This window comes from Lichenostomus cassidix, chromosome 9 (assembly GCF_008360975.1).
Source record: "Lichenostomus cassidix isolate B80296 chromosome 9, HeHo_3.0, whole genome shotgun sequence".
In the NCBI taxonomy this organism is placed as follows: domain Eukaryota; kingdom Metazoa; phylum Chordata; class Aves; order Passeriformes; family Meliphagidae; genus Lichenostomus; species Lichenostomus cassidix.
In genome coordinates, this window is record NC_139490.1 from 24,459,092 (window position 1) to 24,486,008 (window position 26,917).

The 26,917-nt window shown below is 39.9% G+C and overlaps 2 protein-coding genes across 11 annotated transcripts in view; one reads left to right on the top strand and one right to left on the bottom strand.

Moving 5' to 3' along the window:
- Nucleotides 1-26,917, top strand: part of GIGYF2 (GRB10 interacting GYF protein 2) — a 74,013-nt gene that overhangs the window by 23,817 nt on the left and 23,279 nt on the right. For 9 of the 10 annotated variants that reach the window (XM_085070025.1, XM_085070015.1, XM_085070018.1 and 6 more), the window contains 3 exons: nucleotides 4,672-4,783; nucleotides 5,328-5,368; nucleotides 23,686-23,865. In XM_085070025.1, coding sequence (XP_084926151.1) covers nucleotides 4,672-4,783; nucleotides 5,328-5,368; nucleotides 23,686-23,865 — 333 coding nt within the window. The remainder of the gene's footprint in view (nucleotides 1-4,671; nucleotides 4,784-5,327; nucleotides 5,369-23,685; nucleotides 23,866-26,917) is intronic. The other variant, XM_085070023.1, reaches the window with a different exon arrangement.
- KCNJ13 (potassium inwardly rectifying channel subfamily J member 13) lies at nucleotides 9,045-12,066 on the bottom strand. The gene is made up of 2 exons (XM_085070043.1): nucleotides 11,589-12,066; nucleotides 9,045-10,608 (listed from the first exon to the last, which is right to left on the bottom strand). Exons 1-2 carry the CDS (start codon nucleotides 12,064-12,066, stop codon nucleotides 9,986-9,988), a joined length of 1,101 nt encoding a protein of 366 aa, XP_084926169.1. The 3' UTR covers nucleotides 9,045-9,985.

A 26,917-nucleotide genomic window follows, 5' to 3' on the forward strand; every position in this document is an offset into this window, starting at 1 on the left:
CAGGACAAAATTGTACCATTTTCATAATTATACACATGATGCGGTTGTAACTTAGGACTTTTTCCCATAGTTACTTATGAAAAGTTCAATATAGGACTGTTGATATCTGACTTACAAAAGTACTGCTTGTATGTAGCAGGCTTTAAATGCAGTTTTGTTTTTTCAAGTTACAGTGAAAAAGTCTTGGAATTTCTTTGGAGTTGTTCACTGAATGAGCTCCCTCATTTAACAGTTGGAAAACGGTTTTATTGCTCTGCAAAATTGCCTGGGTTCAAAAGGTTATCTGGTGTTTTCCATGAACTTTGTACAGTTCTATGCAACAAAGCTGCTGCCGAATCAGTGTGGGCTTCAGCTTTACCAAAATGAGATTGCCGTCTTGAAGGGACTTGCACCTCAGCAACTTTAGAGAGGAATTTGCATGTGTGATTAGATTTATTAATGAAGTTCCCTCACTGAGGTGCAAATCACAGAATTGTGTTCCAGCATTTGAGAGCATGAGAAGCAATCTGTGGTGGTTTGGCATAGGGAAGAAATGCCCATAAAGGAGTATTCTGTTTAGAACTCTAAATGGGAATCACTTACCAGTATTTAAAACTGCAAGATAACACTCAGTAGATATTTTCTGGGTAGTCACCCCAACTTTGACAGACAATGCTTATATTTCAATGATGAGAACATGGTTACTATGTGGAAGTTGCTTTGATTTTTGGGTTGGTGGTTTTTTTGGTCGGTTTTTTTTTTTTTTTTTAAAAGAAGTTGTAATCTCTAACGAAACCAAGTACTTGCACGTGACTCTGTTCTAATTGACTTGTTTTCCTGGGAGCTCCCTGTGGTGTGCAGTTAAGCCCTGTGCTTTGTGCTGGCAGGACTGGAATGTCAGCATTCATGAATAAGAGCCTCAGATGACGAGAGGTTTAAATGGTCCCTGGAATGGGCTGTAAGCTTACAGACACCTTGTTTTGTAGCAGTTCTCCATTTTAGTTAAGACTTAGCTTCCCATTAGAGCTCTTTTGCCTCCCACACTCTTTCTCGTTGTAATCTGTTTTTGCTGCTGTTGGAAAGTGTGTCAGTGGTGTGAAAGTGTAATGTTCTTGTGTCTAAATGAACAGCAGTAGTTGAACTGCAGTTCCTCTGTTTTTCCCACACAGTGGTACATCTGTGACTGTAGATCCTAAGCTCCAGTTATGCTGTGATTTCAAGAATTTGCTTCTTGTATTCTGTAGGGTTGGGTTTTTTTTTTTTTTGGTAATGACAATTAGAATGACAGCTTGTGCTGCTTCTTACCCTCTTGCTTGTGTCTTATGTTTTTACTTGAATTCAAACTTGTCTGTGTTTCAGGTTAGAGACTTAGCTGTTATGGTTGCGATATCCAGTGGATTGGTGTCCTCATCTTGAGGTTTTTAAGGAATTACTGAAATACAAACGACACAATTGCTCCACTCAGTTAAGTGGAAGGGTGTATTGATATTTATTGACTTTGCATTCAGTACTTTGTAACATATACACTTATCCTGTTACTCGTGTGCCAGGGTTTGTTGGGTTTTTTTTCCAGAAGTGGCATTCTGTTTAAAATAAGCCAAGGAATGCAGAAGCAGAATGTCAAATGGTGTGCTTGTATGTGCAGTTTTATCCTCTCTGCAGGCATTTCTCATGCATTTTGTGGTCAGCATTAGCTGTGTCATAGTGTGCACTTTGAGGTCCGACTAATCTGCATAGTACTTGCTGAATGACTGACTTGGCACAAAGGTTTCCCTTGACTGGCTGCTTCTCCTCTGTAGCTTGGTAGGATCTGTTTGATGCTTCCCACACTGTGGTTTTCTTGGTGTCTGCTGGGGCTCCACATGTGCTTCTGCTGGGCACTGTTGAAGGGAGCCTGTGTTGTTCCCACATGTGGACGTGGTGGCAACTCAGCCAGAGCAGAGATGGCTTCAGTAGTCCTGTCCAGTATGGTATCACTACAGCTGGCAGCTGAGTACTTTGACTCCACAGGCAGCCTTAATCTGAATGGCTAAGATCAATTGTTTGGACATTTTCAAGGTTATTTTTTAATTCAGACCATTTTGGCAGCTGAGCATAACTGAAATACTGATGAATTGTGATATGGGGGTGGTAAGTGGGGGGAGGTTTCTCAGGTTCACATACTTTTAAATGGCCATAAGCTGCGCTGCTGGTAAAACAACTGATTCTCGCTCTTACACAGGACGCTTGCTTTATTTGCTGGTAAAATGTCCCGTATCACCAGCTCTCTGGTGGTGTGTGTCTGCTCCCAGCAGTCAGAGTGCACTCACCCTTGCTCACACTGCAAGGGGAGTACTGCAATGCTGCTGCCACTCACTGTACAAGCCTGCTTTGTCTCTGTTCAGAAAGTGTATGCAACTTTCCACCTCTGCTACCTCAGAGACAAGAGATGAGTCAGTACCTGTGTTCTGTTTTGACTCTGTGAACTGCTTTTGCTGTATTATTTCTAGTGAGAGAAAGGAAGAGAGCTTTCCTGTAGTGAAGAAATTAGGCAAAGATTGCTATTGCGTGAGCTGCTGAAACTCTTCTGGCTTTTTTTGGTGAAGAATAACAACTTTGAGTCCTTTTCCAGGATTTTAGGGGACCCATAGTGCTTTAACTGGGTAAACATCATGCTGTTTTTGATGTTGTATCACATCTTCCTGTTTCTTGCATTTGCAGCTTGTTTTACACTTGTGACTGTGGTCAACCTTGTAGTATCAGACTTGCCATATCAAAAGTATTTGTGTTTCTAACACTGTCATAGGTCTGATACTAATTTCTCCTCTCTTACCTTGAGTGCTCAGTCAGTGCCTCTGCCTCTCCCTGAGCTTCTGTAAGAACAGCTTTGCTGAATGTGGCAAGGGCTTGCTCAACTCTGTAGTCTCTGTAGTCTAGCAACAGCCAAAAGAAGGCATCTTGTCAACAGAATAAGGGCTGAGTAAAAATACAAAGGTGAAGAGGCTCAGCCGTCAGACGTTTGCAGCTCAGCATATTTCCTGAACCAGATGTGGCCTCTGTTAATAGGTATGAATTTTGTTTGAGTTTGTCCAGCTTTCATCTGAACTTAGGCATCCTCAAAACTCTGTGGTAAGGAAGGCTGCATCTGTGTGACTCTGGGAGATCTGCCACTGAACAGCTTTGCTGGTGATAGAACAGGATAGTTCTTTCCAAAAAGGATGTTAAAATTGTTCCTCGTATACCCTGCAACCTGTTCTGCCTGATACAAAAGCAGTTGTGTTATTTTCGCTTTTCTTTTTCTCTGCCTGAAAAGCAACTTTCTGCCCTTTTCCCCTGCCACCTCTAAGGGATTTGGTATAGAATAATAGAGAAACTGCTGCAACTGCCTTGATTATTTCAAATTTTTCTAGTCATAAGACACTGGAACATGGTATTCCTTGATGCATCCAGGTGTCTTTAGATTTTAAATGTAGAGTCTTTTTATTACCACTTTCTTCGGAAGACTACAAGGACTGAAGCTGGCTGTTTCCTATTTCATTTGGTCATTCTGTCTTACTCCAGATCCCTGGCCAGGTTTGCACCTCATACTTTAAGGGGATTTTTTCCTTGAAACCAGGAAAAGAGAAATATGAAGGGACTGATGTTTGAAATACTTACCAAGCCAAGAATTCCTGCTACCAGGTGCTTTTTAGGTTCTAGAACTTGACTGTAGAGAATAGATTCACGGCATTATCCTGACAACCGGGTCATTGACACTCCACTTGTCCATCTTCTTACCATGAGATCCTTGAAATGGTGAATTATCTGATTAAAAACCTGTCATTTCTTCTTCTGTAGCACTGTGTGAAGCAGTGCTTATCTTTTGTAGATCTGGAAACTTCACCCAAGCCATTTATCTAACCAATGCTGTTTTGAAGCTGTTTTGAAGGGCTGGGGATGTGTGGGTGTTGTTTTTCTGTTTTGCGGGGTTTGTTTTTTTTGGTTTTTTTTACCCAAACACCCCACATCTTCTCAAGCACTGAAGATGTGCTCTGAGATACTTTGCTTGAGGATATGTGTGTAACTTTTTGGCTTGATGCTTGGTACTTGGTAGCTGCCTATAGAGAATAATTTACTGAAGAAGGCAGTAGAAATTTTAAGTTCTAGCTAATGTGGTTCTTCATTCTGACTTTCCTATAGCCATCCTGTGATCCTTCCTTTTCTTCCCACTGTTCCTGGGGGAGATTTTTGCTGGCAGTCACTAGAAATTATTACTGGTGAAGCTTCCTTCTCCTTTATGACCCTTGACAGCAGTAATTAGGAGTACATCTGCAGTGCAGTGCCGTTATACTGTTAAAAGTAATTTTGGAGTTTACTGTTAAAAGTAATTTGGTTTTTATGTGTGAAGCACACTGCATATGTGCTGTGTGGATGTTGTGCGAACAATGCATACTTGCTTGGTAATTTCTCTTGGGTAAGTATCTGTGTTTTTCTGCATAGGATTTATTTCAGCATTGTTTGCCTATTCTGTCTGGCCTTGCACTTCTTGATAAGAATTTTTGTATACGACTCTTTCTTCAGCCTTTGTTCCTTTTTCCCTTTGTCCCAGATAATTTCACTGGGGCTTAGGACTGCAAGATTAGTTCACAGGGACACCAGGAAAGGAAAACCTACCTGATTTCTTTCAATTTCTGTTATTATTTATACAAACACTTGTGTTTTTTGTCTTTTCAGGCAGAGGCCGAGGAGAAAGCGGTTTCTACCAAAGAAGTTTTGATGAAGTGGAGGGTGGATTTGGGCGAGGAGGGGGCAGGGAAATGCACAGATCACAGAGTTGGGAGGAAAGGTAACAGAACTCTAGCCCTTAAAGTTTTTTACACACATCTGTTCAGCTTCCATTTGTGCCTTTTGACTTCATAAAAACACTATAGGACAGGTAATTAGTTCTATTTGTGGGTGAAGTGTCTGAATTTCTAAGATGGAGTCGAAGACAGTAATGTTTCTTGAGGCTCAGGAGCAAGTGAAAGAACATTTTTTGCAAAGAATTTTTCTGCTGAGTTCCTGGGAAGAAGGAACTAAGAGAACCTAAATTGCGACAATTGCAGCGGAAATGCCGGGTTTGCTAAAGGATTCACTTCAGTTTTAGTCTTGACATTGTTCACAATACTTAGGGGCGCATTTGAAAACATACCCAGTTCCCAAGGGCCGTGTGCGTATCAGTGTTCCTGAAAATTTCAGTTGTCACTTGGACCTGTAAAGGTACTGTCCATCTAGCTCTGATTTTAAAAAAGTTCCCCACCAAGTAAAGAAAACCAACAAAATCTATACCTAAAATGAGTTTTTGGAGTAGTTCCAAAACCTTATTTGAAACTTCTATTCTGCCTTTCTAGGGGAGACAGACGCTTTGAAAAACCAGGGCGAAAAGATCCAGGTATGGTTTTGTTACTGTGTGGGCAGAAAATGGGAGGGAGGAACAGGGTGTGTTTGGGGGAAGGGACCTATACATACAGAAACCTTTGTTACTGCTCCAAGTATATTGTTGATACAAGATTCATGATACTGTGCCAGGTTGCCTAAATGTGTTCTCCAAGTGTTACTTCTCTTATTTTGTGTTGTTTTCACTATTGGACATTTAAGTGAGGTAGATAAGAAAAATGTAGAGTAAGTAGGTTCTGTTTGACTAATATGTGATGTCTACAGCTGGAACTGAGTTCCTGTACCTCAGTGAAAGAAGCCTGTGCTGAAGAACAGGTGTGCTGTGGCAATATCCCTTTTCAATGCAGCTTTAAAATTCCGGTGTGGGCTGTTGTAGTAGCCAGGACTTCTTGACCATTTGAACTGTTAATTTTTTTGAATGCTTTCTAGTGTGAGAGAGATCCCAGCAGTGTCCTGAGGTTTGCATGCTGATGGATTTACTGTTGATCAAATTAGTTGTCATATGAACCTCCTGTTCAGTGAGGTTATCTGCTCTCCTGTCTCCTGGTCCTGCTGTATTCTGTTTCTGAAATGCTTCACAGTGGCTACGTTCTGGTAAAATAGGGAATCCTTAATTGTGATCCAGTACATCTGAATATCCAGCTGAACTTGAGTTGGAGTGAGTTTGTTACCTTGGAGATGAAACAGACATCCTAAGGGGGGTGAGAACATTCAGGGCAGCTCTGGCTGCTATCCTGGTAACTGCAGTGACTTTTGCTGTTCAGGCTCATGCATTGATTGTCCTCTGGTATGCCTGTGCTCTTTCTTCATGCCGTGTTCCCAGCTGCATAGAGCACAGCTGTGCCTACTGAGATATTTTGTGCTTGTAAGGGCTTACTGACAATCTGTCTTCACTATTTAGGACCCAGGGAATCTTTTGTCTTTGCTAAAGGAGTCTTGGCTGTGTACCCTCCTTTGGTAACATGCTGAGAAAGCATAGGTCAGAAGAGACAATTGTTGGTTGAATTTAAAGACAAACCCAAAGAGATTCAATTGCAATTTGAAGTTTACAGGAATGTATTTTAATCCCTGCTTAGCTGTTGGTATTTTTTAGTGAGTAGCATACATTGGCATATTAATAATTTTCCAGATTACCATGGAATATGGCATTACATGCCATAGGAGTTTGCTTTCAAAGCCCTTCCAGTCCTGTCTCCCTGTAGGAATTCATGTTCACAGCTTCTAAAGACTGTTTTTAATTTTTCTGCTTGTTAAATTGAATGTTAACACAAAACTAAGATGTTGTGTGTTTTCCTCATTGTCTCCTTTAAAAAGAGTATACTTCTAGAAAATAACTTGAGATTGGTCAGAGATTGACCTGTTTTAAATGTCAGCAGTGAAACTTCAGACTTGCTGCACCAGTGAAACTTCAGAGACCTTTTAGGAAAAAACGAAAATAGGAGAAAATAAGTACTACTGAGATCTCAGGACTGCATGTTTTACAAAAGAAAAACAGATGTAAAAGTAGTATCTGCTACAGTTGATTTACTTTCATTTATTTAGCTCCTTCTTCTTGTTGTGGTTAGAAATACAAAACTTAGAAATTAGAAATTCCAGTTCCAGGCCATAGAATGTACCACATTTCTGATAAAGACTGATAAAAATACTGTATATTGGTACAGGATCAGATGTATTTCTCAGTTGAAATTAAAGAGAATTTACAGTGTGCAAAGTGTCTGTACTGAACCTCTGACTTCTGCCAGAGGTTAATCTGCACCTAGTGTAGAGGACTTTGTGTTTGTAGCAACTGCTAGTGATCAGGTCTATAGAATGCATCTTCCAAGAACTGTTTCCCAGGGAGGATGGTGTCCTGGTGCAGTTTGTTGGAAGCTCATTGTGAGAGATGATGTACTTGTTCTCAAATTATGAAACTTCTTGAGTACTTAATTGCTCTTCCTTAGTCTCTTGTATTTCTCTGTTTGTATGAGAGACAATGTTTGTATGACCTGCAATCTTTCTGAAGTTTTATTTTAAAAATACTGTTTTAACAACAGTAGTTTATGTTTGTGTATTACTGTGTTGGAGGTTAATGTCACAGTAAGTAGGAAGACCATTTCTCTCCCCTTTACTTTCAAAGAGAGATAAGGTGGGGAACACAGAAATACTGACAGAAAGTGTTGGTCAGTTCTGACTCCAGCCTTGATTAATTACAAATAGTTACTGTTATGTAAAGGCTTTTCAATATCAAAATATTTTGAGTGTGGGAGAGGGATACAGATGTGCCAAAAGAAGTCCCAGGTTAATAACAAGCACTAGTATCCAAACAAAGCTATGGGAGCAGAAAGGTCAGGAAAGGAATCAACATGCAGGTTATAATTCAGGCTAATATGCTTTAGCAGATGCATGTACTGGTTTCTGTTACCTTGGTTAAACTCCTTTGTTTAGGATTTTATTCTATAATTTTACTGTGCTTCAGTTTTTCATTGCTTTTTCAGAGGGCCTTGGATTCAGATTACATAATTTACTGAGTTGCTAGCTTTTTCGTATTCTTTGTTCTGGATGATCACATTAGAGAATTATTAAGAGATCAGATATTTAAACTCTTCTGGGTATTTGTAATGGATGACAATGTAAGAATCCTCAATTAAAAATCAAGAGATTAAAAAAGTAATAGAACTTTAACAAATACTTATTTCTCAAATATGATCGATACACTATTCTTAAAAATTAATGATTGCTTTTTCAGTGCTCACAACAGTTTGCAAGGTCACATTTGGATTATTCTCAGCATAAACAGTATATGTTCCTGGTTTGAGCATGCAGATTGAAGACGCACAAAGTATTTGTGAGTTTCTGTTGCAGATTGTCACAGTTCTGACAGACTTCATTGAGAACCTAGATAGTTTCTGGAAGGCTGAGGCCATTAACAAAGAAAACGGGCAAGTTGCTTTCTTGAGCATATCTGTCTCTGCACAAAAGCTGCTTAATTTCTGTGCAGCCTCCTGACTAATACCAGCTTAGTAGCTGAGGGGATTTGATTGGTTACCAGCAGTTACAAACTGGTAGTAAATAATTGTTATGCAGCTTAAACCTGTTAAAGTCAGTTGTGGAGCCTGTTTGAGTTTTGTTTTATGTGTGAGTTTTGGTTAGGTTCAGAAGACATGAATATAAAAGGTGTGTTCAAGTGCCTATAAAAAGGGTGTTGAATTCTTTGAACTGCACTTTCCCTCACTCTGCCTCCTTTGTTCTCCTGCCTTGCCTTGCTGATAGGAGGTGCATCCACAGAAGGTTCATCACCAGTTTGCTCTTGCTGTGCTAAAGTGCTTGACGCCATTTTTCCTGCTGCTGACCACTTGGGTGAAGTTAAGAGAAAGTATATTTGGTAGTGTTATGCTTTTGTAAATGAAAGCGACTATCTATACCATCTCGCTTTCTGGGAAAAGTTTTTTACCTTTGAAAGATAACTTTATTTTAGTACTGCTTGAGTATTCCGGTATAAACACCTAATAGGCACTGCTTTTGTTGAGAGCTTGGAAACAGTTATCCATCATGTTGTTTTTCCTTTAGCATCCTAAATTATTTAGGAGCTTCACAGCAGCATTTTAATTGCAGTGGGTTTATGAGGCGCTCAAATACAGAAGTCTCATATATAGCTTGTTTTAATTTTTTATTTCAAAATTGATTCAGGTGTCTCCAAATATTTTTTGTGCTGTGTGTACAGGCAAAGATTAATGTTAGAAAGCATAAAATATCAGTGGATGCAGTTCTACTTCTCGTATATATAGTGCATCCTTCTGGGTCAGATATACTTGAGGCAAGCAGCGCGAAGGTGAAAACGTGGAATGTATGGGCATTAAAAAAAACTTACATTCTTCATTAAAAATAGTCTTTTTTTTTTTTTTTCCACTGCTAAATAATTTATTCAGTGTTTCCAAATAGGAAAAATTTTCCGTTGCAGTATTTGTCATATACACCAGGATTTTTTGATAGTGTCTTCATAGACCTGTCTGAAAATGAGATGTTCTCTTATTTGGCAGAATGAAGAACTGCACTTAATGTCTACAATTTTGCTTAATAAGCGCAGCAGGAGTGCTGTTCACTGCCGTGAGAGATTGGCAGGACTTTGAGCCATCTGAAAAATAATGTGACTCTGTATTCCCAAAGGGTTAAGAGAATAGAAGAGCTAGGCTCTTGGATGAACAGAGTTACTTATACCAGAACTCGTGTATTTTCTGAATGACCCCATATTGTTTTCTGCTTTTGTATTGTTGTCCATTTTGTCACAAGCTGGTTAATGATGACTTTGGACAGCTTTGAGAGTTTTGAAGATCTCTGCTTTCAGGGTCGGTGCAGCTTTTATCATAGTCTGGTGAATTCAACAGGTAGCTCCACTGATTTCTAAAGAATTATTTCTATGATTCATGTACCTGACTTCATTCCAGGTGGTTAATGCAGCCTCTCTTCAGTGCGCACACAAGTTCTCCGTATATCGTCTTGTATTCAAAAGAATGGGAGTACAAGAGAGAGATCACTAGAAGATGGCAGGGCAGGCAGGGAAGGAAGGTTTTAAATGGAACCCGAAAGTTTAATGGGATAATAATTAAAAAAGCACAAAGTACAAGGTCTATTATCTCTACTCTGTGAGGCCAGCCTCAGAGAGCTGGAAGCTGTCGGCATGCTGTCCATTGATGCGGATCTCCTTGTCAGTCCTTTTTGGATTTTTTGAGTCAGCTGCAGCCGGGAGCTCAGGAATAGTCTTGTCAAAATTCTCCATCTTGATCTGGTATTCACCTTTGGCATTGCGGGCTAGCAGGGAGGCAAAGCGGTGGTACAGCAGGATCTCTGACGGGAGGTAGGATGTTCTCCGCTGACATGTTTCTCCTGTGCCCTCCTGCACAGCTGACAGAAAAATGACCAGCTCAAAGTGGTGAGGAGCTTCTCTTTGGAGGAGAGCAGCCAGTGGGCTGGATGCAGTGATGGAATGGTAGTAGGTCAGTGGGAAGATAAAAAAAGGACACTCATCTGCAGTGATGCTGTCCAGGTGGAAGTCAATGCTGGTTTGGTGCAGCTGCCCACTCTCTTGTTCTTGGTAAAGTATAGCAGAGATCTGGACACTGGTCAGGGGGCTGGAGCGAGTGTTGGCCACCTGGAACATGAGGTGTGGCTTCCCCTCTGTGTGTGTGAGCACAGCAGAGCGTGAGAAGTGGATGGAGAGTGCCCGGTTCTTTGGACGTGCGATCTTGGCCACGAAAGCACCTGGAGCACAGGGAAGAGCAAACTGAGTGCAAACACAGGGCCTGGGGAGGTATCCCTGCAGGCTCCAAGGGAGCAGAAGAAGGCTGAGGCTGGAGAGACCATGCTTGAAAACTGCTGGGTTGGTATCATACTAACCTGCTTTTGTTCAGAAAATGAAAGCTTTCATAAAGTGCTTATTTTTCTAAATTACGTTCACTTACTAATATTTGGAAGTAGCTATAAGGAGACTGTTAGCTTGCCTCAACTGACTGTAATTGGTAATAGGAACTGATCTTGGTGTGTTATGCTGTAGAAGCTCTTTCTAATACACAGTAAACTAACCTGTGTATTTTCACAGTATTTTGAATTACTTTAATTTTTTTAATTACTTTTGAGAATACTCTGTATTCTCAAAAGCAGAGCCAGCTTAAGAGTAGATGTGATTTTGAATTTAAAAAGTATTAATGTCTTCTTTGTACTCCTTTCCTTGCCCATGGTAAAAAAGTACAAATGCATGAAAAATATTTTAAGTAACTTAAAATACCTCAAAATAGCTGTGACATTTAAAAAATTTTCATTACATTGGTTACTGGGGAATACATAAACACTGAGTTAAAGATCAACAAAGATGGCTCAGCTAAACAAAAGTATACCTTAAAAGTCAAAACAAATTGCCTGTTAATATTGAAATTATATATTAAAAGCTCAGAGAGATTATGGTATAAAAAATAAATGATTGAGAGTGATTTGCAGGGATCTGCCACAAGTATTTTCCAATGAATAGTGAAATTCTCAAGTCCAGATACTGATAACACCTAATTTGTCTTTTGTTGATGAAAGGTTTTTAACTTCCAGTACTACGTAGCTGAAACTTATCATCCTTGTTGTGGCTACCCTAATTGTTTTTTCATATATCAAAATGAACAGTATTTATTTCTAGCTCCCTTCTTAAATCCAATTGTTACGCCTGTTGTGTGTGGAGATGCAGTAGGAAGGATTACCTGTGATGAAGGCTTCTAGCATGAGTCCCAGGACCATCTGGATTGCCAACAGTGCAATCGCACTGGGACAGTCCCCACTTGGGAACATGGTGCCATAGCCAATTGTGAGTTGTGTCTCCAGAGAGAAGGAGAAGGCAGCTGTAAAACTGGTGATATACTTGACACATATAGTGTGGTTGTCAGGTGGAGCATCATGGTCCAGCTCCAGGTCCCCATTAATCTCAGCCAGCAGATACCAGAGCACTGCAAAGACCAGCCAGTGGATGACAAAGGAAGCTGAGAAGACGAGCATCATCCATCTCCAGCGCATGTCCATGAGTATCCCCCATGCATCTCGGAGGTACGCCACACCTCTGCCTTGGGCACCAGCCATCTGGAATGTGCTGTGTCCATCCTTGGTCACTAGCCTCAAGTATCTCTGAGTCAAGAGGGGAGCGCTGGATTTGGTGTTATTGCTCTCTGTCATATCTGTTGTCATCTTCTAAAAAGGAGAAGAAACAGAAAAAGTGATACAATGCCACATATTTGTATTTTGCCTAACATTCACAGCTTCTGACACATCAGCAGGGGTTGAAATACTGCAGCCAACAAAGGAGGGCTTATACATTGCAATCCAGAGAAGATTAAGTCAGGAACCTGGAGAGGAATTTACTGCTGTTTGTGGTAATACTTTGCTAAAAAAGATTAGGTTTAAAAATCTGACTGCTTCTCATATTTTCTCTGCTTAGTTATTTAAATATAAATTTCATACTTGCTAAATTTACATTAGAGTCACATGCTTTAATTCTTTAGGGGTGAGTGGGATGGGATTAGGCATATTGTGTGTGAAAAGAAACTGAGTTTTGTCTGATTATATCAGGTTTTGTAACTTCTTTTGAGCAGAATATAATAATTTACCAATACTATTATGAATACTGTCAACAATATTACTAAGGAAATAATGCTTATTATATTATTTATCTAATGTATTTATGCATTTTAGGGGAGCATTGCAGTTTAGCTACTAGCCCTTTCTGACTCTCCTAGTTCAAGAATTGTCTACTGTCTGCATGCATCATGTCCAGTTAAACAGAATTACAGTATTCAGGGTAGAGCTGCTTCTGGGAGTCTGAGGCTGTTTATGTAAGGATCAGGTAAAAAGAGGGCAGGAGACCAATACAGAAAATACACTGTGACATAATTTCCAGTCTAGTCTGCCTCAGCGGTGCAATTTCTGTTGGTAAACGAGTAAAATAGATCAGCAAGCTTATGGGAATTAAGGTGGAGTTGCATATGTGGGAAGCAAAATGGATACCTGTAGGTACTTGACATGTTAGGCTTGTTTGTTTGCTTTTAAACCTCAGAGCTTGTGGAATTTGCCAGAGCTGCTGAATGCCTTTTGAAAAGGCACTGGTCACTCAAATTCATATGTTTTATAAATACTGGATGTTTAAAGTTCACGTGGGACAGATTAAGTACAGATTTGTGTAAAATAGAGACTTCATAATGTGTACAGCCTTTTTTATGAAGGTTGTGAGGAAGCTTGTTTGTAGAACAACAGAAGATTTAGCAATACATGTACATTCTGCAAATCATAATTATACGTGGTGTAATACACCATGTATGTCAGTTTTGGTTTCCTCCTATAAATTTTGACCTTTCTTTGAATGATGACTGTTTCAGTCTGTTGCACTTCTTTTATAGAGGAATTGGATTTCCTCCCTCCCCCCCCAACAGTGCCATCTTAGTTTTCTCTTGATATGCATTAGATGTAAGGATCCTGAAGTTCAGAATGAATTTATGGTGAGTAAAAATTTCTCTTGTGATCTTTGATCCCATAAACCAGTAGTTTCCATGAGTGTTTGCTTAATCTTCAACCAAATTTTAGTAACTACAGAACATTCTCTTTTGCTTTTGCTTTTACTTGTGTTTAATGCCTACTGAGGTATGAGGATTGACACGACAGTGACTATTTAGCTAAATTTTCATTCTTATTTTCTTCTGTAGCTTCTCAAAACCATCCAGCTATTACTTCTATCCGTGCTGTAATCAGCATGAGGTAGAGTAGATGATGGCCTGAGTGGAATTTGGTGGTTTTCCCCTCATTTTTAATTTAACAGTTCACACCTCCTAGGAGGAATATTTTGAAACCATTCCCTGTGTCAGAGACTACAGTGGACTTACTGAAGTTTTCCTGGTGTATGGTACCAGGCTACTTTTCTTGGGGTGTTCTGGTATTAGTCCATTCAGTTTATAGCATGATTGCCCTCCCGCCTGGCCACCCGCCTCTTTTCACTGAGTTCGCTCTTTAATCTGCTGTATAGCTCCCTGAATGGAAGTTCTCACTTGCCGCACAGTAATCTGAATGCGATTATAAATGCTTTGGTAATCCAGTGATTAGTGTCTTGTCTGTAGAGCAGAGTCCTTGTGTTAAGATTTAGACGAGCCCTTCCAGAGGCCTTGAAGGAACTAGAAAATGAGCATCTATGAATGGGAAGGATGATGGGGACCATGCTTAAAATGAGCTCTAAACAGTGTCTTGGTTTTATCATCTTAGAACAAGCAGTACTCACAGGAAACACTTCCTTGTTTGAGTAGAGAACACTTACAGAAGAAAATGCCTCTGGGTGCATCATGCATTCAAAACGAACCAGCAAACCAACAAAACCCTCAAAAAATGAAACACAGCCACAAGCCAAAACTTCTGTTTTTCTGTAAATTCTCGTGGTACATTGAGGGCAGCATCTGCATTGTACACTCTGAACAATTTGGGTTTACAAAACAAATATGTGTTGTGAAAATGACTGATTGGTGACAGAGGCCTTTCCTGTGGTGTTACATACATAAAGGAAAAAGGGAAAACATTCTTAAGATAGTACATTTTTCTTGGCTATGCTTCAGATCTTCATAGAAGTGCTAAGGCAGTGTGCTTGGACACCACAGACTTAGAGCAAATGCTGTCAGCATTGCAGGATCTCAGATGTGTCAATTAAGGAGCTTCCTAGGGTGGTGATTAATCACTTAATGTTGTCTTAAACTCTGAAAAAAATCAGTCAGGTTCTTTGGGATCTTTTCAATAGGGGAGGAGTGATTCCTGACGGATTTTGCAGGTGCTCGAGTAGGAGAAACCTCCATTAGCAGCACATTTCAGAACAGTCCTGTGTCTCTGCTCCTTGAGACTCCCAGCTGGTGAATTTGCCTTTTGAGGCTACCCAGGTTATGGACTGGTTTGGTTTGATAGAGTGCTCTGATTTTTCTAGTCTAGGACTGTTGAAAGTGTTAGTTCTCTATTTCAGTGGCAGGGATAGCATTGGAAATGTGTAAACTTGAGTTCCAAACCCCCTTTTTTCAAGTGCTATTGAAGGATTAAGAGCCACAAGTCTCAGCTTCTTGAAGTAAAAAAACCAGAGAAGAAACTGCTAATAGGCTGAGAGCAATGCAGTTGAATGAGGGTAAGAGGCGAAAGAAAAACTACCTCGTGGAAAACAGTTTACCCAGGCTGGAGGATCAGTCCTCCATATTCTCAAAAGCAGAGCCAGCTTAAGTGTAGATGTGATTTTGAATTTAAAAAGTATTAACGTCTTCTGTCTACTCCTTTCCTTGCCCATAGTTAAAAAAACAAATGTCTTCTTTCCTTGTTAGTGGCAAACTAATGAAGTTATAAAGTAGAATTTGGATCGCCTGATTCAATCCCCTGCCTGCCATGGTCCTTGATGACTCCACGTTAATCTCAGTTTCAAACAGTGAATGTTTTAGGAAAGACATTCTACTTTGACTTGAAAAGGAAAATTCTGCATTTCTTGGAGAATGCTTGTTTCCACTATGACAGATATGCACTGTTTCTAATCCAGATTTGTCCAGTGTTCTCTCTTAAGAGCTTCTATGTTACATTATTTGGTGGGTTTTGCTTTTCCTACTTCCTGACTTGTGAAACTTGTAGCTTTGGGGTGTTTCTTGTCCCTCCATCTCCCAGCTAATAGCCCCAGACTAGAAAAACAGGAACTTTCAGAAATCTCTTTTCTAAACCTCTTTTGGCATGCTGACCAGTCCCTTATCATGCATTCGCTGTATCTAGTCCTTCCTGTTTGCAGTGTCTTGAAAGCTAGAATATCAGCACCACCAGTGTGTATGTCAGTTCTTAGCTTTTATTGGTTTTCAGTCTTTTTACCACCTTGCCCCTCATCGTGGCCTCTTTCTTCTTCTATGCACTCCTCTAAGACAAACCAAGGTGAGGTGAGTACTATTTTTTTTAAAAGTCACAGGTTCCTTCTTCTAGCAGTGGGACAGATTGTAAACTGACCTGGCTGGCTAATAATTTATGTGTAATAAAACCTCGCATTACAGCTTGAGGATGTTGCTTGCATTTCTGAAATTCGTGATCAAGCACGTGGCTCTCCCATGCTTTGCCTTTTTGATTGAGATCTTCTTCCTTGTGTTGTAACAGCCTTTATTGCATTTCTGCTCCATGCCACCACGTTGATTTCCTCTCTTTCCCTCTCGCTTAGCTTTTCCTTAGGATTCTGGTAGCAGGGGAACTCATTGGCAGCACTGTCTTCATTTTCTTTTAATATTCCTTCTCAGTTGAAGGCATTTGAAGTGACACTTCCAGCCTGTTCTCAGCTCGATACACAAATGCATCTGCAACTGTCTGAGGAGCCTGAGTGAGGAGCTGTGTTCAGGAGAGACTTCTGCAGTGTTGCCCTACCTGCTCAGCTTCTGGCCTTAACAAAGTCTGTTCTAATTGACCTTGGAAGGGATTTGAAGCAGTAAATACTGTGCTGCTTAATTCTGACAGGAAAGTGCTCATGAGGACCTGCAGTTTTCTGGGAATGACTGCAGAAACTGTTTACAGCTGCAGCATCCTTTGAAGATTTACTAGAACCTGGGTGGTGGCAGTGGCGTGCCCCTCTGGGAATGTATACGTTCTCTCTTTACTTGGCCTGGGTCCGCAAGATCATGTACAAGCTTCAGATTTAAGCCTTGTCTGCTCTGAGCTAGGATTGTTAGATCTGTTGCTGCCTCTGCACTTTGCAAGAAGAGCAAATGAAGGTTGTAATTTTTTAAAGGCACTTTTCATGCTATTAAAATGGTTATTTTATGTATTCTTATGTTTAGATTATTGTGTATTGTATTTTTAGACTAAATGGCCACCATTGTAGATGCTCTGACATTATTATTAGGAAATGAAGGCTTTTTTAGTATGGATGACATGACTGAATCATATAACTTACATTAGGGGACAATCTTAGAAATGTAAGAAGTAATTCAGCTTGAGTAGCTGCTTTGGTTGAAAGCGTACACTTCTGTTACGAGTAGAACAATTAGCATTTCAGACATGTTTGTCCTTTTGGTTTTGTAGCCAGTGCCTTGCTGAGATGAATGGAGGTAGTTTATGACAACACTGTTACTTCTGAGCAGTGTGCAGAATTAAGATAACAGTTCTCAGGACTTGTTACATTTATAAGTAGGTCTTCTAAAAATGGAAACTTGAATTTGTTGACCCCAAGTCATATTTTTCAAAGCAAGTGCCATAAAGGATAGGATGTGTGAGTTTGTACTTTTGACTTTTTGTGACAGTTTATTGCAGAATGCATTTAAAAAAAAAAGGTGGTAAGAAAGGAGAGTATGTCTCCTTTTGTAGTACAGAAAACAAGGCTGGTTATGTATTTGATTTTTGGGATGCCAAATAATGCTCCATTTTGTGTTTAATGTATTTTCACATAAGTACTCTGAGGATCCATATGAACACTAATTCTTGACCAACTAGTCTGGCCACCTTGAGAGAAGCAGAAAAACTACATTTAAGCAAAGTCTTGGTAAAGGCTTTAAAATATTCTAGTATCTATTAAATCCTTATAAAGAAATTTAAATGCAAAATTAAATATTACAATGGAGGAGTAATTTGACAGTTACAAGGTAAGCTTTTATATGATGTAAAACTGTAGTAATAGAAGTTTGCTGCCACCCTTTTTTGTGTGGAACTTGCTGTTTTTGAAAAGCAGTCCTGCCCTGTGTGATGCAGACTTTTCCATGGCTTGCCTAGAATGGCTGAGTTTTCCGGGACATTGGAGTTCACTTCATGCCCATGTGTGGTGTCCTGGGCAGTGGTGCTGGCTCTCTGTGTCCGTAAGCACAGGGAATGAAAGCATTGTTTGAAAACTGTTGAAGTCTGAGATATAATTGGAGATGGTAAAAGCAGGTTTGAAGATGTGAAGCTTGTTTCTTTTAATTTGTGATGCAACTGCAGGTAGATGTTGAATTGTTATGAGTGCAGCAAGGCAAGGATGACTTTTTCATTTCTTGGGTAATTTCATAACACCCAGCTGCTGTAGCTGGAACTTGCAAATGCTCCCTGTCTGCAGAGCCTTTCCGCTACTGTTAATCTGAAGAACTTTCTGAAAAGATACTGCCTAATGACTTTGGTTTTGCACTGTGTGCTCTTAGGACTGTGGTCATCTGAGAAAGCATTTTCTTCTTTTTGAGGGGGAAAAATCAGCAACCATTTTGTTTAAGGTGATACTTAGTTTAGCAAGCTTTAGAAATAAAATTCTCTGCACTGAAAATAAATTTGATTTCTTTGATTGAAGAACGATAGAACAGTTTCAAATTGTACAATAAGAAAAAGGGGGAAAAAATGATTGTTTTGTGTACTTACCAGCTTTAGAAGATTTGTGTGCAGGAGGAGGGGATAAGCTGGGCTCCAGGAGAAAGACTAGTCTGGTGTATTGGTCTCCGCACTAGCAAGAAACTTCCCACAAGTGGTTAGTAGAGATTTAAAAAAAAAACAACCCAAAACCTTTAAAAATGGGTTTGTATGTCTCATTCCTGTGTTTATAGTGCTGGGGGGATTGGTTTCTATCTGAAGCTGATTTGATTGGTCATTTTGCCTGCAGGGGGGCCAGTTAGCTCTGATCATGTGGAAAAGAATGCTGGTTTGTTAGGAGCATTTCTTTACCCAACACAAACCCTTAGTAGCCAAGGAGAAATCCTCAAACACTTACTTGGAGAAGGGGTGCCGTCCTCCTTGCCTCCTTAATCAAGATAATTTTTTAGGTTTGTATAACCTTAAAGTTTTACAGGAAAGTTGCAAAGGCCAAAATTCCCTCAGAAAAGCTGAATGGAAAAGTTCCTATGTTGCTACTGAAAACCCACCCTCTAACCAGGGTCAACTGCTGTTTGTTTGGGTGAGGAGAGACACTCCTGTGTCTCACTGCTGTTCCAGTTCTTCCTTTCCTGTTAAGGCTCAAGCTCCAGAGTGTTAATGGAAAGGTGGATGCAGCTTGTAGTGCCAGCCTGTGGTCTCAGGAGAGTGTTTGTGAATTAATTGCAGCCTAGTGCTGCTCGGAAGATGTAGACTTGGCCACTTCCATTTCCACATTGCTCCTTTGTGAAAACATGGAATTAATCACAGGATTTTGCTAAAGCCTAGGAATGAAACAAGGCAGATTAGGTGGCTTGCTGATTCCATGCAGCAAATGAAACCACTTTTGCTTAAGCTGTTTGCTCTTTCTCATGAAATGAGAGGAGTTGAGGGTATGTCTGAGCGAGTGCAGTGCTCAGTGTGCTGCCCTGCTGGACCAGCTCTGAGGACAGCTTTGGAATGCAGTACTGCTTCACACTTTTGTTTTATCCCTTGGTGAGCTGCTGATGTGAGGGCTTTGAATGTCAGATGTAAGAGGATCTGAGAAACAAAGGCTCTGGTTGTTTGCAGTAAAACTGCTGAAGGCCTGCTGGGAAAATTATTAATGTAGACTTTCCTGCTTAGGAAACAAAATCCTTCCTATTTTTTCTTCTTTAACCTTCCCCCAACCCTAAATTGCAAAACATTAATTTTTTGCTTCATTAGTATGGAACATTTTAATAAATGTTCAGGCACAGCACTGGAAGTTGATAGGCATAGTGTGACTTTCAGAACCAGAGCAAATAATGTAGTGCCAGGGGATCTCACCAGTGTGACAAGGCTGTAGGACAGTGTGACTTGCCCTTCACCCTTCCCTCTGTACTCCATCGAGGTTGAATTTCCACTGCAGACAGCCTCACTTAGTCACAAGTAGGATTTTGGATGCAAATAGTATTTTCTTAGAAATCGTCTTTTGAACTGTAGAAAGAATATGCTGTGTGGTCACAGGCTTTCTAATCAAATTCAGCTGAATGGATTGGAACTCTTAACACAGTTGTACAGCAGGTGAAATTAGGTACAGTGTGTGATTTCCAGATGTTTTATAGAATTAAACTCTATTGTTTCTTCCTTTGAATCTACTGGCTCATGCACACTGGTGACAGTAGATAATGGCCAATTTAGTGAAAAATACGGAGTTATATTTGAGTAGTATGTTTTTGAGATTTACTGTTGAGATGGAGATTTTGTGCAGAGAGATTGAAAATTTGAAGCTAGAAATGGGATTCAGAAGTTCTGATCTGTCACTGAGAGTCACTTTATGGCATCTGTATTCCTGTGTTGTTCCTAGCCTGTCCGGTAGTGTTCTAATGAGAAAGTAGTCTTTCTCTAGAAATGTCATCTTAATTATTTAATTCTTCTATAGATACATCATCCTAAGGACATTTATTTTATTCTTCTGTAAAATGAACTACAAAATTACACATTTAGGCAAAGTTATCTCAGTTCCTTTAAAAACACTGACTGCAAAGGTTTTTGTTTCTATCTTCCTCTTCAGGAATTGTGTAGCACACAGCAGAGAGAAGAGAGCAAGCCAAAGCACTTAATAGACTCTCCTGGCTTTTGCCCCTCTGTAGAGGAAACAGCAGTGCTGTCAGACATTGCTTTCCTGTTTATTCTCTCCAGACAGTGAGCATGGCATGGGAAATGTGGGCTGACAGCCTGGAGAACAGAAATTATTTGCCATACTGTTAGTAAGTCCTGTTCATAAACATGTTGCTATGGGGCCACATCCCCGAATCCGGTCCTGTTCTTCACGGTTAGTATCCCCTCAACTCAGTGTTGCACAGCTGTAAGCTTTTCTGGCTGGATACCACTCGGCGCTGTCTGAAGTTTTCTGTAAACACCATTGCTGGCTTTGTGACAGACTTGAACAGAGGTGCCCTTTTGCTTCTCCTTCTCTTCAGGAAGTCCAGTCAATTAGTCCAAGGCAAAACCATAGATTGCATTTTAGTTTCTTTCATCCTTAAAAAATTGCCAAGTACTGACTCTGTGACCTAAGTTATTTCAGCTGAAACGATTGTTCTCAAATCTAGGAGCAGTTTGCAAATAATATGCAGGGACTTTGAGAGTGATGTATATAGATGCAAGCTGTAGGAATGTTCCTGTATTCAGTTTGTCAGAGTCTTTCTGTCGCTTGGGTAACTTGATTTTTCTGGTCCTTAACCTGTGACCGGTTTGTGTTTGTAAAGAACTAGTTTCTTGGCTGGTCTGTCTAATCTTCAGGACCATCTAATGCCACACCTTTTTGGACACATACCTTGTTCTTTGACTGTTGCTTGCTGTGGTGTCCAAGTACCAGGAAACTGAAGTATGTCATGAGACACTGTATTTTTTCTCTTAATTCCACTGAATGTGGCATCAGAACAGTCTCCAGTGTGACACTCTGGGGTGCTGCTGTGTTTGAAAAGGTTTTGGAACCACAGGTGATCCTGTCCTCTGAATATAATACTGACCCCTTGTATTTTATTTTTTTCTCATTTCTACTTTCTAATGACGTAGAATTTAAAATCAGAAGAGGGGCAGGATCCCACTTGAGTCTGATCTTGGCAAACAGCATTTGGTGTTTTGTAATATCTGTAGAGATGTGTTTCAAAGCCCATTTTCTGCAAGTTCAGCATACAAACCTGACTTTGATAGTTCAGTTCTTGCCAACAAAATCCTCTTCCCTAAGGACTAACAGAACCTGAGTTGCCTTGCTTTCCCTATAGCATGAATAGATGTGCAGAGGGGCTAAAACCTGGATATATGGAGGCAGAGAGGACTTCACAAGATTCTTTTAAGTGACCCTTTTTCCCAAGTGCTTTTGGAAGAGTGGAACAGAGCCTGTGAGCTGAGTGCTTGTCTGTGTTCAAGAGCAGTATCCAGAATCAATTTAATTTACAACAGAAAGGAAGAACATCTAGGTTTTTTCTTAACTGGTAGAGTCTGAAGTCTCTCAAATTAATGTTACTGAATAAGTATCAAGTAATAGCTGTGAGTTTTTTTGAAAATAATAGATAAATCTGTAAAAATATTATTCCTCTTGTCTTAAAATAGTGATTCAAATAACTTTTTTCTTTCAGTAACTGTTTCAGTAAGAAAAAGATTGGTGTCTTGTGCTGCAGAATAACAAAAATTGGATCTCTCTTCCTCCTTATAGCATTTTAAAAATAAGTTCAGAAAAAGTCAGGCATTTTCCTTGTGTGGGGCTTAGGTTCCCCTGGTCTGTTGGGTTGCAGCTTTCTCCTGCGCCACTTTCTCTGTGTGTTTTACTTCCAGCTGACTTGGCTCTGGAGTTCTGCCTCCTGCTTTTCTACTATAGGAAGCCCATCCAAGGAGCAGTGGTGAGAGCCTTCCCTGCGCTTTCTGTTACCTTAGTCTGCGTTACATTTTTTAGATACCTAAAACAAGAAAAAAATATTTCCCAGACTTAGATTTTCTGTTTGGCTTGTTCCCTTTCTGTATTTTCCATGAAGCTTGGGAAAACAGACTGTGGCTGACCTTCATCTGCAAAGGTTTATCCACTCCAGATAAGAGAAGTTGCCGTCATTGCACCTACGAAATGAAGGGAGTTGAGTGCCTCCAGCAGTTTTGTTTTATTTGGAATCAGTATCACCAGAGATTCCCCAAAATACATTCTCTGAAGATTTTTTTTTGTTTCTCAAAGCCCAGCAAATACAGAAGTTACCTTCAGCCAGATGTCCCCTTCGGTGAAGTAAAGGTGTAACCGGGTTATATTAGGCTTCATAGCTTACATTGCCGGTTGGTACTGGTGCTGGACCTTAAATTAGGTACTGGTGCTGAACTTTCAATCCATTGTGCTTTAGCTTTTCATTTAAGAGCAATATTAAGAGGAAGTTATTCCAAAAATTTAGAGCTGGAGAAAGAAGGTGGTTTTTTTCCCTCCAGTGTTTTGAGACGGTAGAGAAGTGTCATCAGTTTTTCTCCAAGGTACTGCAAAGTAAAGAGCCAGTGTGTGCATCTTGTCTCCAGAGTGCAATATCTCTAGTAGGAAGAATTTTCAAGTTCTAAACAGAGGTCTGATATGCCACGGAATTGCAGATCCTTCTCTGTTTTCTTATCTTTGTCATTGACTGAAAAAAATGCCTGATGATAAGAAAGGGAAATGCATTCTCCTATGCTTCCTAAACTAAATTCTTAGAAATGTCTCTTTTCACCCCAGGAGTCTTAGTACAAGGTCAAGATTTCTTTTTTGCTTTTCCTGTTTAAGAAAGCAGGCAGACTTAACCAAATAACATCTTTCTGAATCTTCCTTCTTAAGAGTCTGAAAGTCCAAAAATCCTTTTCTCTAGTACTTGGAAAAAAAAAAAAAATTTAAAGGTAACAACACAATTTCAGGTTAACACTGGGTAATAACAGCAGTGAGGAAGTGGCATCACTATGGTTCCTGTGAGAATTCTGGTGCAAGTTTTTTCTAGTTTATTCCTCAATGCTACTTGAAATTTTCAGTGTTCCCTAAAAAATAAGACTGCTGTATGTGGGATTAAATAAACAGATCTCATGTTCTCTTTATTACAGAAATAGCAAATGTATTTGATTTATGAATGTGTACACTGTGCTCCCATTTTCCTTTAGCTTGAGACACTTCATGATACAGCAGTTTATTCTTTCTCTTGGCACGCTTTTGCCTTCTTTCTGTTACATTTCCCTACGTCTCTTAAACTGCATTTTCCTCCTCTATCTTTCCTATCCATGTTGTAATTGCTTGTATGCTTTGCTTCCTTCTGGATTGTTTTTGTTATTTTTTCTTTCCATCCCAAGGTACCTAAGGACCAGGAAATCTGTCATGTTTCCTTCCTGAATTTCCATTCCTCACCTAGGTTCCTATAACCACTTCTGGTGCATTTTTGCCTCCAGGAGAGCAAGATTTCAACCCTTTTGTATTTCTGTGTTCCTAAAGAGGGGGCATATGTTAACTGACCTGTGTTTTCTTTGCAGTGAGACCAAACTTTGAGGAAGGTGGGACAGCGACCACAGGGAGGAAACACGAGTTTATACGCTCTGAGAGCGAGAACTGGCGCATCTTCAGGGAGGAACAGAATGGGGAAGATGAGGATGGAGGCTGGCGACTGGCTGGGTCACGGAGGGATGGGGAGAGGTGGCGTCCTCACAGTCCAGGTGAGAGCAGAGCTGGGCAAACACGCAGCCGTGGGTATAGAGAAGGGGCAGAGGCCATGAGGAGAGGGAGGTGTCCCATTCAGGACAAAAACAGGTTCATGTAGGCTTGGTCATTAAATACTGTTCTGGCATGTGTGGGGCTCTAGGTCACAAAATGATTAGCATAAAATCATGTACCTTTTATTTTCCTTCTAGCATCTTCAGTACACTTACATATTTAAGAAAACAATATTTTTCAGGTATGCACTTCTCTGTATTGTGCTCCAGGTGTGTATATACCTGGTAAAATTAAGGGGTTTTTAATAGTATTGTTTCTTTGTGTCTGTGCCAATGAGGGGACAGAAATCACTCACATTAAGCAGCATACCTAAGGCTGCAGAGTGACACTGATGCTAAACCACTCTGGTCATTGACCTCTGACCTTTTTTCAGATGTGTTTGCAATGCCAAAAAGCATCCTTGGAAAACCTCAAAATATGTTGCTCTATGCATTTTGTAGTTAATTACAGGATGTCTTGTCTTGATAAATTTCAGGCACCTCCTTGGTTTCACTCTCCCCTTCCCTGGCCTGACAAGGCCAAGTCTGTTCACTTGCTTTCCAGCATTGCATTGCCAGAGTTGCAGGAGAAGTACAAAGCAGAGCTTAGTATTTCAGTAGTACGACTGAAACATATATTTTCTTTTCCTTCTCTTTGGAAAAGATTCAGTCATACCTGGTGTAGGATCCTGGGTTTTGATATCTTTTGGCTGCAGAAGGCTTCTGGAATACCAGGGAAGGATTCTTCTACTACTACATCTTCATAGAATCTTAAAATCGTTAAGTTTGGAAAAGACCTGTAAGGTGGCTAAGCCTAACCATTGACCCAGCACTGCCAAGGCCACCACTAAATCATGTCCTTAAGTGTCACATCTGCAGGTCTTTTAAGTCACTTCAGGCACGGTGACTCCACTGCTTCCCTGGGCAGCCTGTACCAAGTGCTTGACAACCTTTTCAGTTAAAAAACCGCTCCTAATGCCCAATCTAAATCTCCTTTCTGGTAGTTACAGAGGGTGATAAGGTCCCCCCTTGAGCCTCCTTTGCTCCATGTTAAACTTCATAGGAAAGCAAAGAAAGCACAGGACATTTTTGGGGCTGAGGTGGACAACTCCTTTTCTTCAATTAAAAAAAGTCCCAGTTGCTCTTACAATGGGTCTGTTGCCCTTTTCAACATCCCAGACTTTGAGTGCTGTTACTGTTGGGAGGAACCATCAGCTCTGTTCTGGACCCTCTCCGCAGCTGTATATAACTCTCAAACAATTGTTCTCTTGTACTTAAATTTAGCACAGAGCCCAAGGCTTGATTTATCATCAGATGTTTTCTATTTAGAGCAAGGCTAAAGGGCAAATTTTGAAGAATATAGTTTTCTTTTCCACAGTGTTTGGTCACAGTTGTTGATCAGACACTGCTGCTTTGTTATCTAGTTCAGGCGACATCAGGCCAGCCTACCTCATGATGCAGCGTGACACTCAGAAGTGGAGTGTTCTGTGACTACAAGCCGCATGCTTTAGCTTAAAAGGAAGCGTAGACCTCAAAGTTCAGAAGTTCATTCATGTCTTGAACTTTTTTGGAAGATGTTCTGAGGAACGTTTTGAAAATTCGTCTTACTTCTGTCATGGAAAATATTACTGCTTATTTGAATTTTCAGTGTAAGGGAAACTAACAGCTTCCCTTACAGGTTACAAGTTTTAGCAGGTATCATTGAAAACCTGCTTGAAGAGTTTCTTGAATCTGTAGAGAAGTTGCTAATTTTGAGATAGCCTGACCTGACAGCTGTGTTGTCCTACTTTCAGCTTTCATCAGAGCTGTATTTGAATTCTGCTGTTGGTAGTACCCACAGAACTATCAAAGTGGGTTTATTCACATTTTTGCTTTAAACAATGAGTTTAACTCAAATTGACCTGGCTTAAACTGCTTCTTTGTACTTATTCTGGTGTTAAGTGATAGTATAATCATATGTCCTGCTAAAAGTAGAGAATTGTCTTCAGAGGACTGTCATAATTTGTTTAGCTGGTCCTTCCTTTGGCTTGACTCTGTGTACTCCCTGCTAGCATCTGGAGACTGGCTTAGGTATCTGCAAATAAGTGTGTGACCACAGATGTAGATTCACTGGCTGCTTCAAAGTTCTCTTTTTTTTTTTTTTAATTTTTAACCATCTTTTAAAATTACTTAATGTCTAAAATGGCCCTTTTTCTGTTCCAGTTCTTGCAATCATACACCGATTACACTTTAAATTTGCAAGGCAAGTCTGTTTTGTCAAACACATACAAACCTGTTTTGGTCTCAAAACTGGTGACTGATCTATGGATGCTTATGGTTTTGGTTACCAGATCTGCCTTAAGGGATAGGAATAATTTTTCTTGCCTAGAATTTTTGATACGATTTTGTGTTTTCACTTTAATAGCTCTTTAAATAGATATTCTTCCTGAAAAGCAATTGAGACAGGCCTTAGGCTGTACTCTCATATAAAGACCTTTTAGTTGCTGCTTTTTTTGAAAGGCTTTTCAAATTCATCTTGATTCACTCCACTTTCAGAATCAGATGCTGTGATTCAACTCGAGTTGAACTTTTGGGCAATGTTCCTTGTGTTTCTTAAATATCTTGAAGCAACTAGAGTACACTGGAGAATCTTGCTGTAAAATTAGCAAAGAACTAGGTTCATATATAATCTATGCCAAAAAAATGTACTATTCTTTTGTTAAGTGTTTAGTTTAGCATTTAGTATTTTAGTATATATTGAAAATTTCACTGCTGAGTTTGAGAATATAACTTCTAAGAGATAAATAGCTATTAATAATTGAGGCTAATGTGTACTTGGATTTCCTGAAGCAGCCAGTAGTCCTGTCTTTTAACTACAATGTCACCATAAATTGCAAGGGATAAATTAATCCTAAAACTGTCTTGGATGTGTATCTAGTGCCTAGTGATACTATGGGACTGAATTCAAAGCTATGTTGGTGTCCTAAGTGTTGGTTAAAAAACTTTAGGTAAGAATTTAGGTTTATCTCTACTTTTG

Excerpts from the sequence above, each read along its gene's own strand:
- KCNJ13 (XM_085070043.1), bottom strand. The coding sequence starts at position 12,066 with ATGACAACAGATATGACAGAGAGCAATAACACCAAATCCAGCGCTCCC. Across the intron at positions 10,609-11,588 it reads GCTAGAAGCCTTCATCACAG|GTGCTTTCGTGGCCAAGATC; the intron begins GTAATCCTTCCT and ends CCTGTGCTCCAG.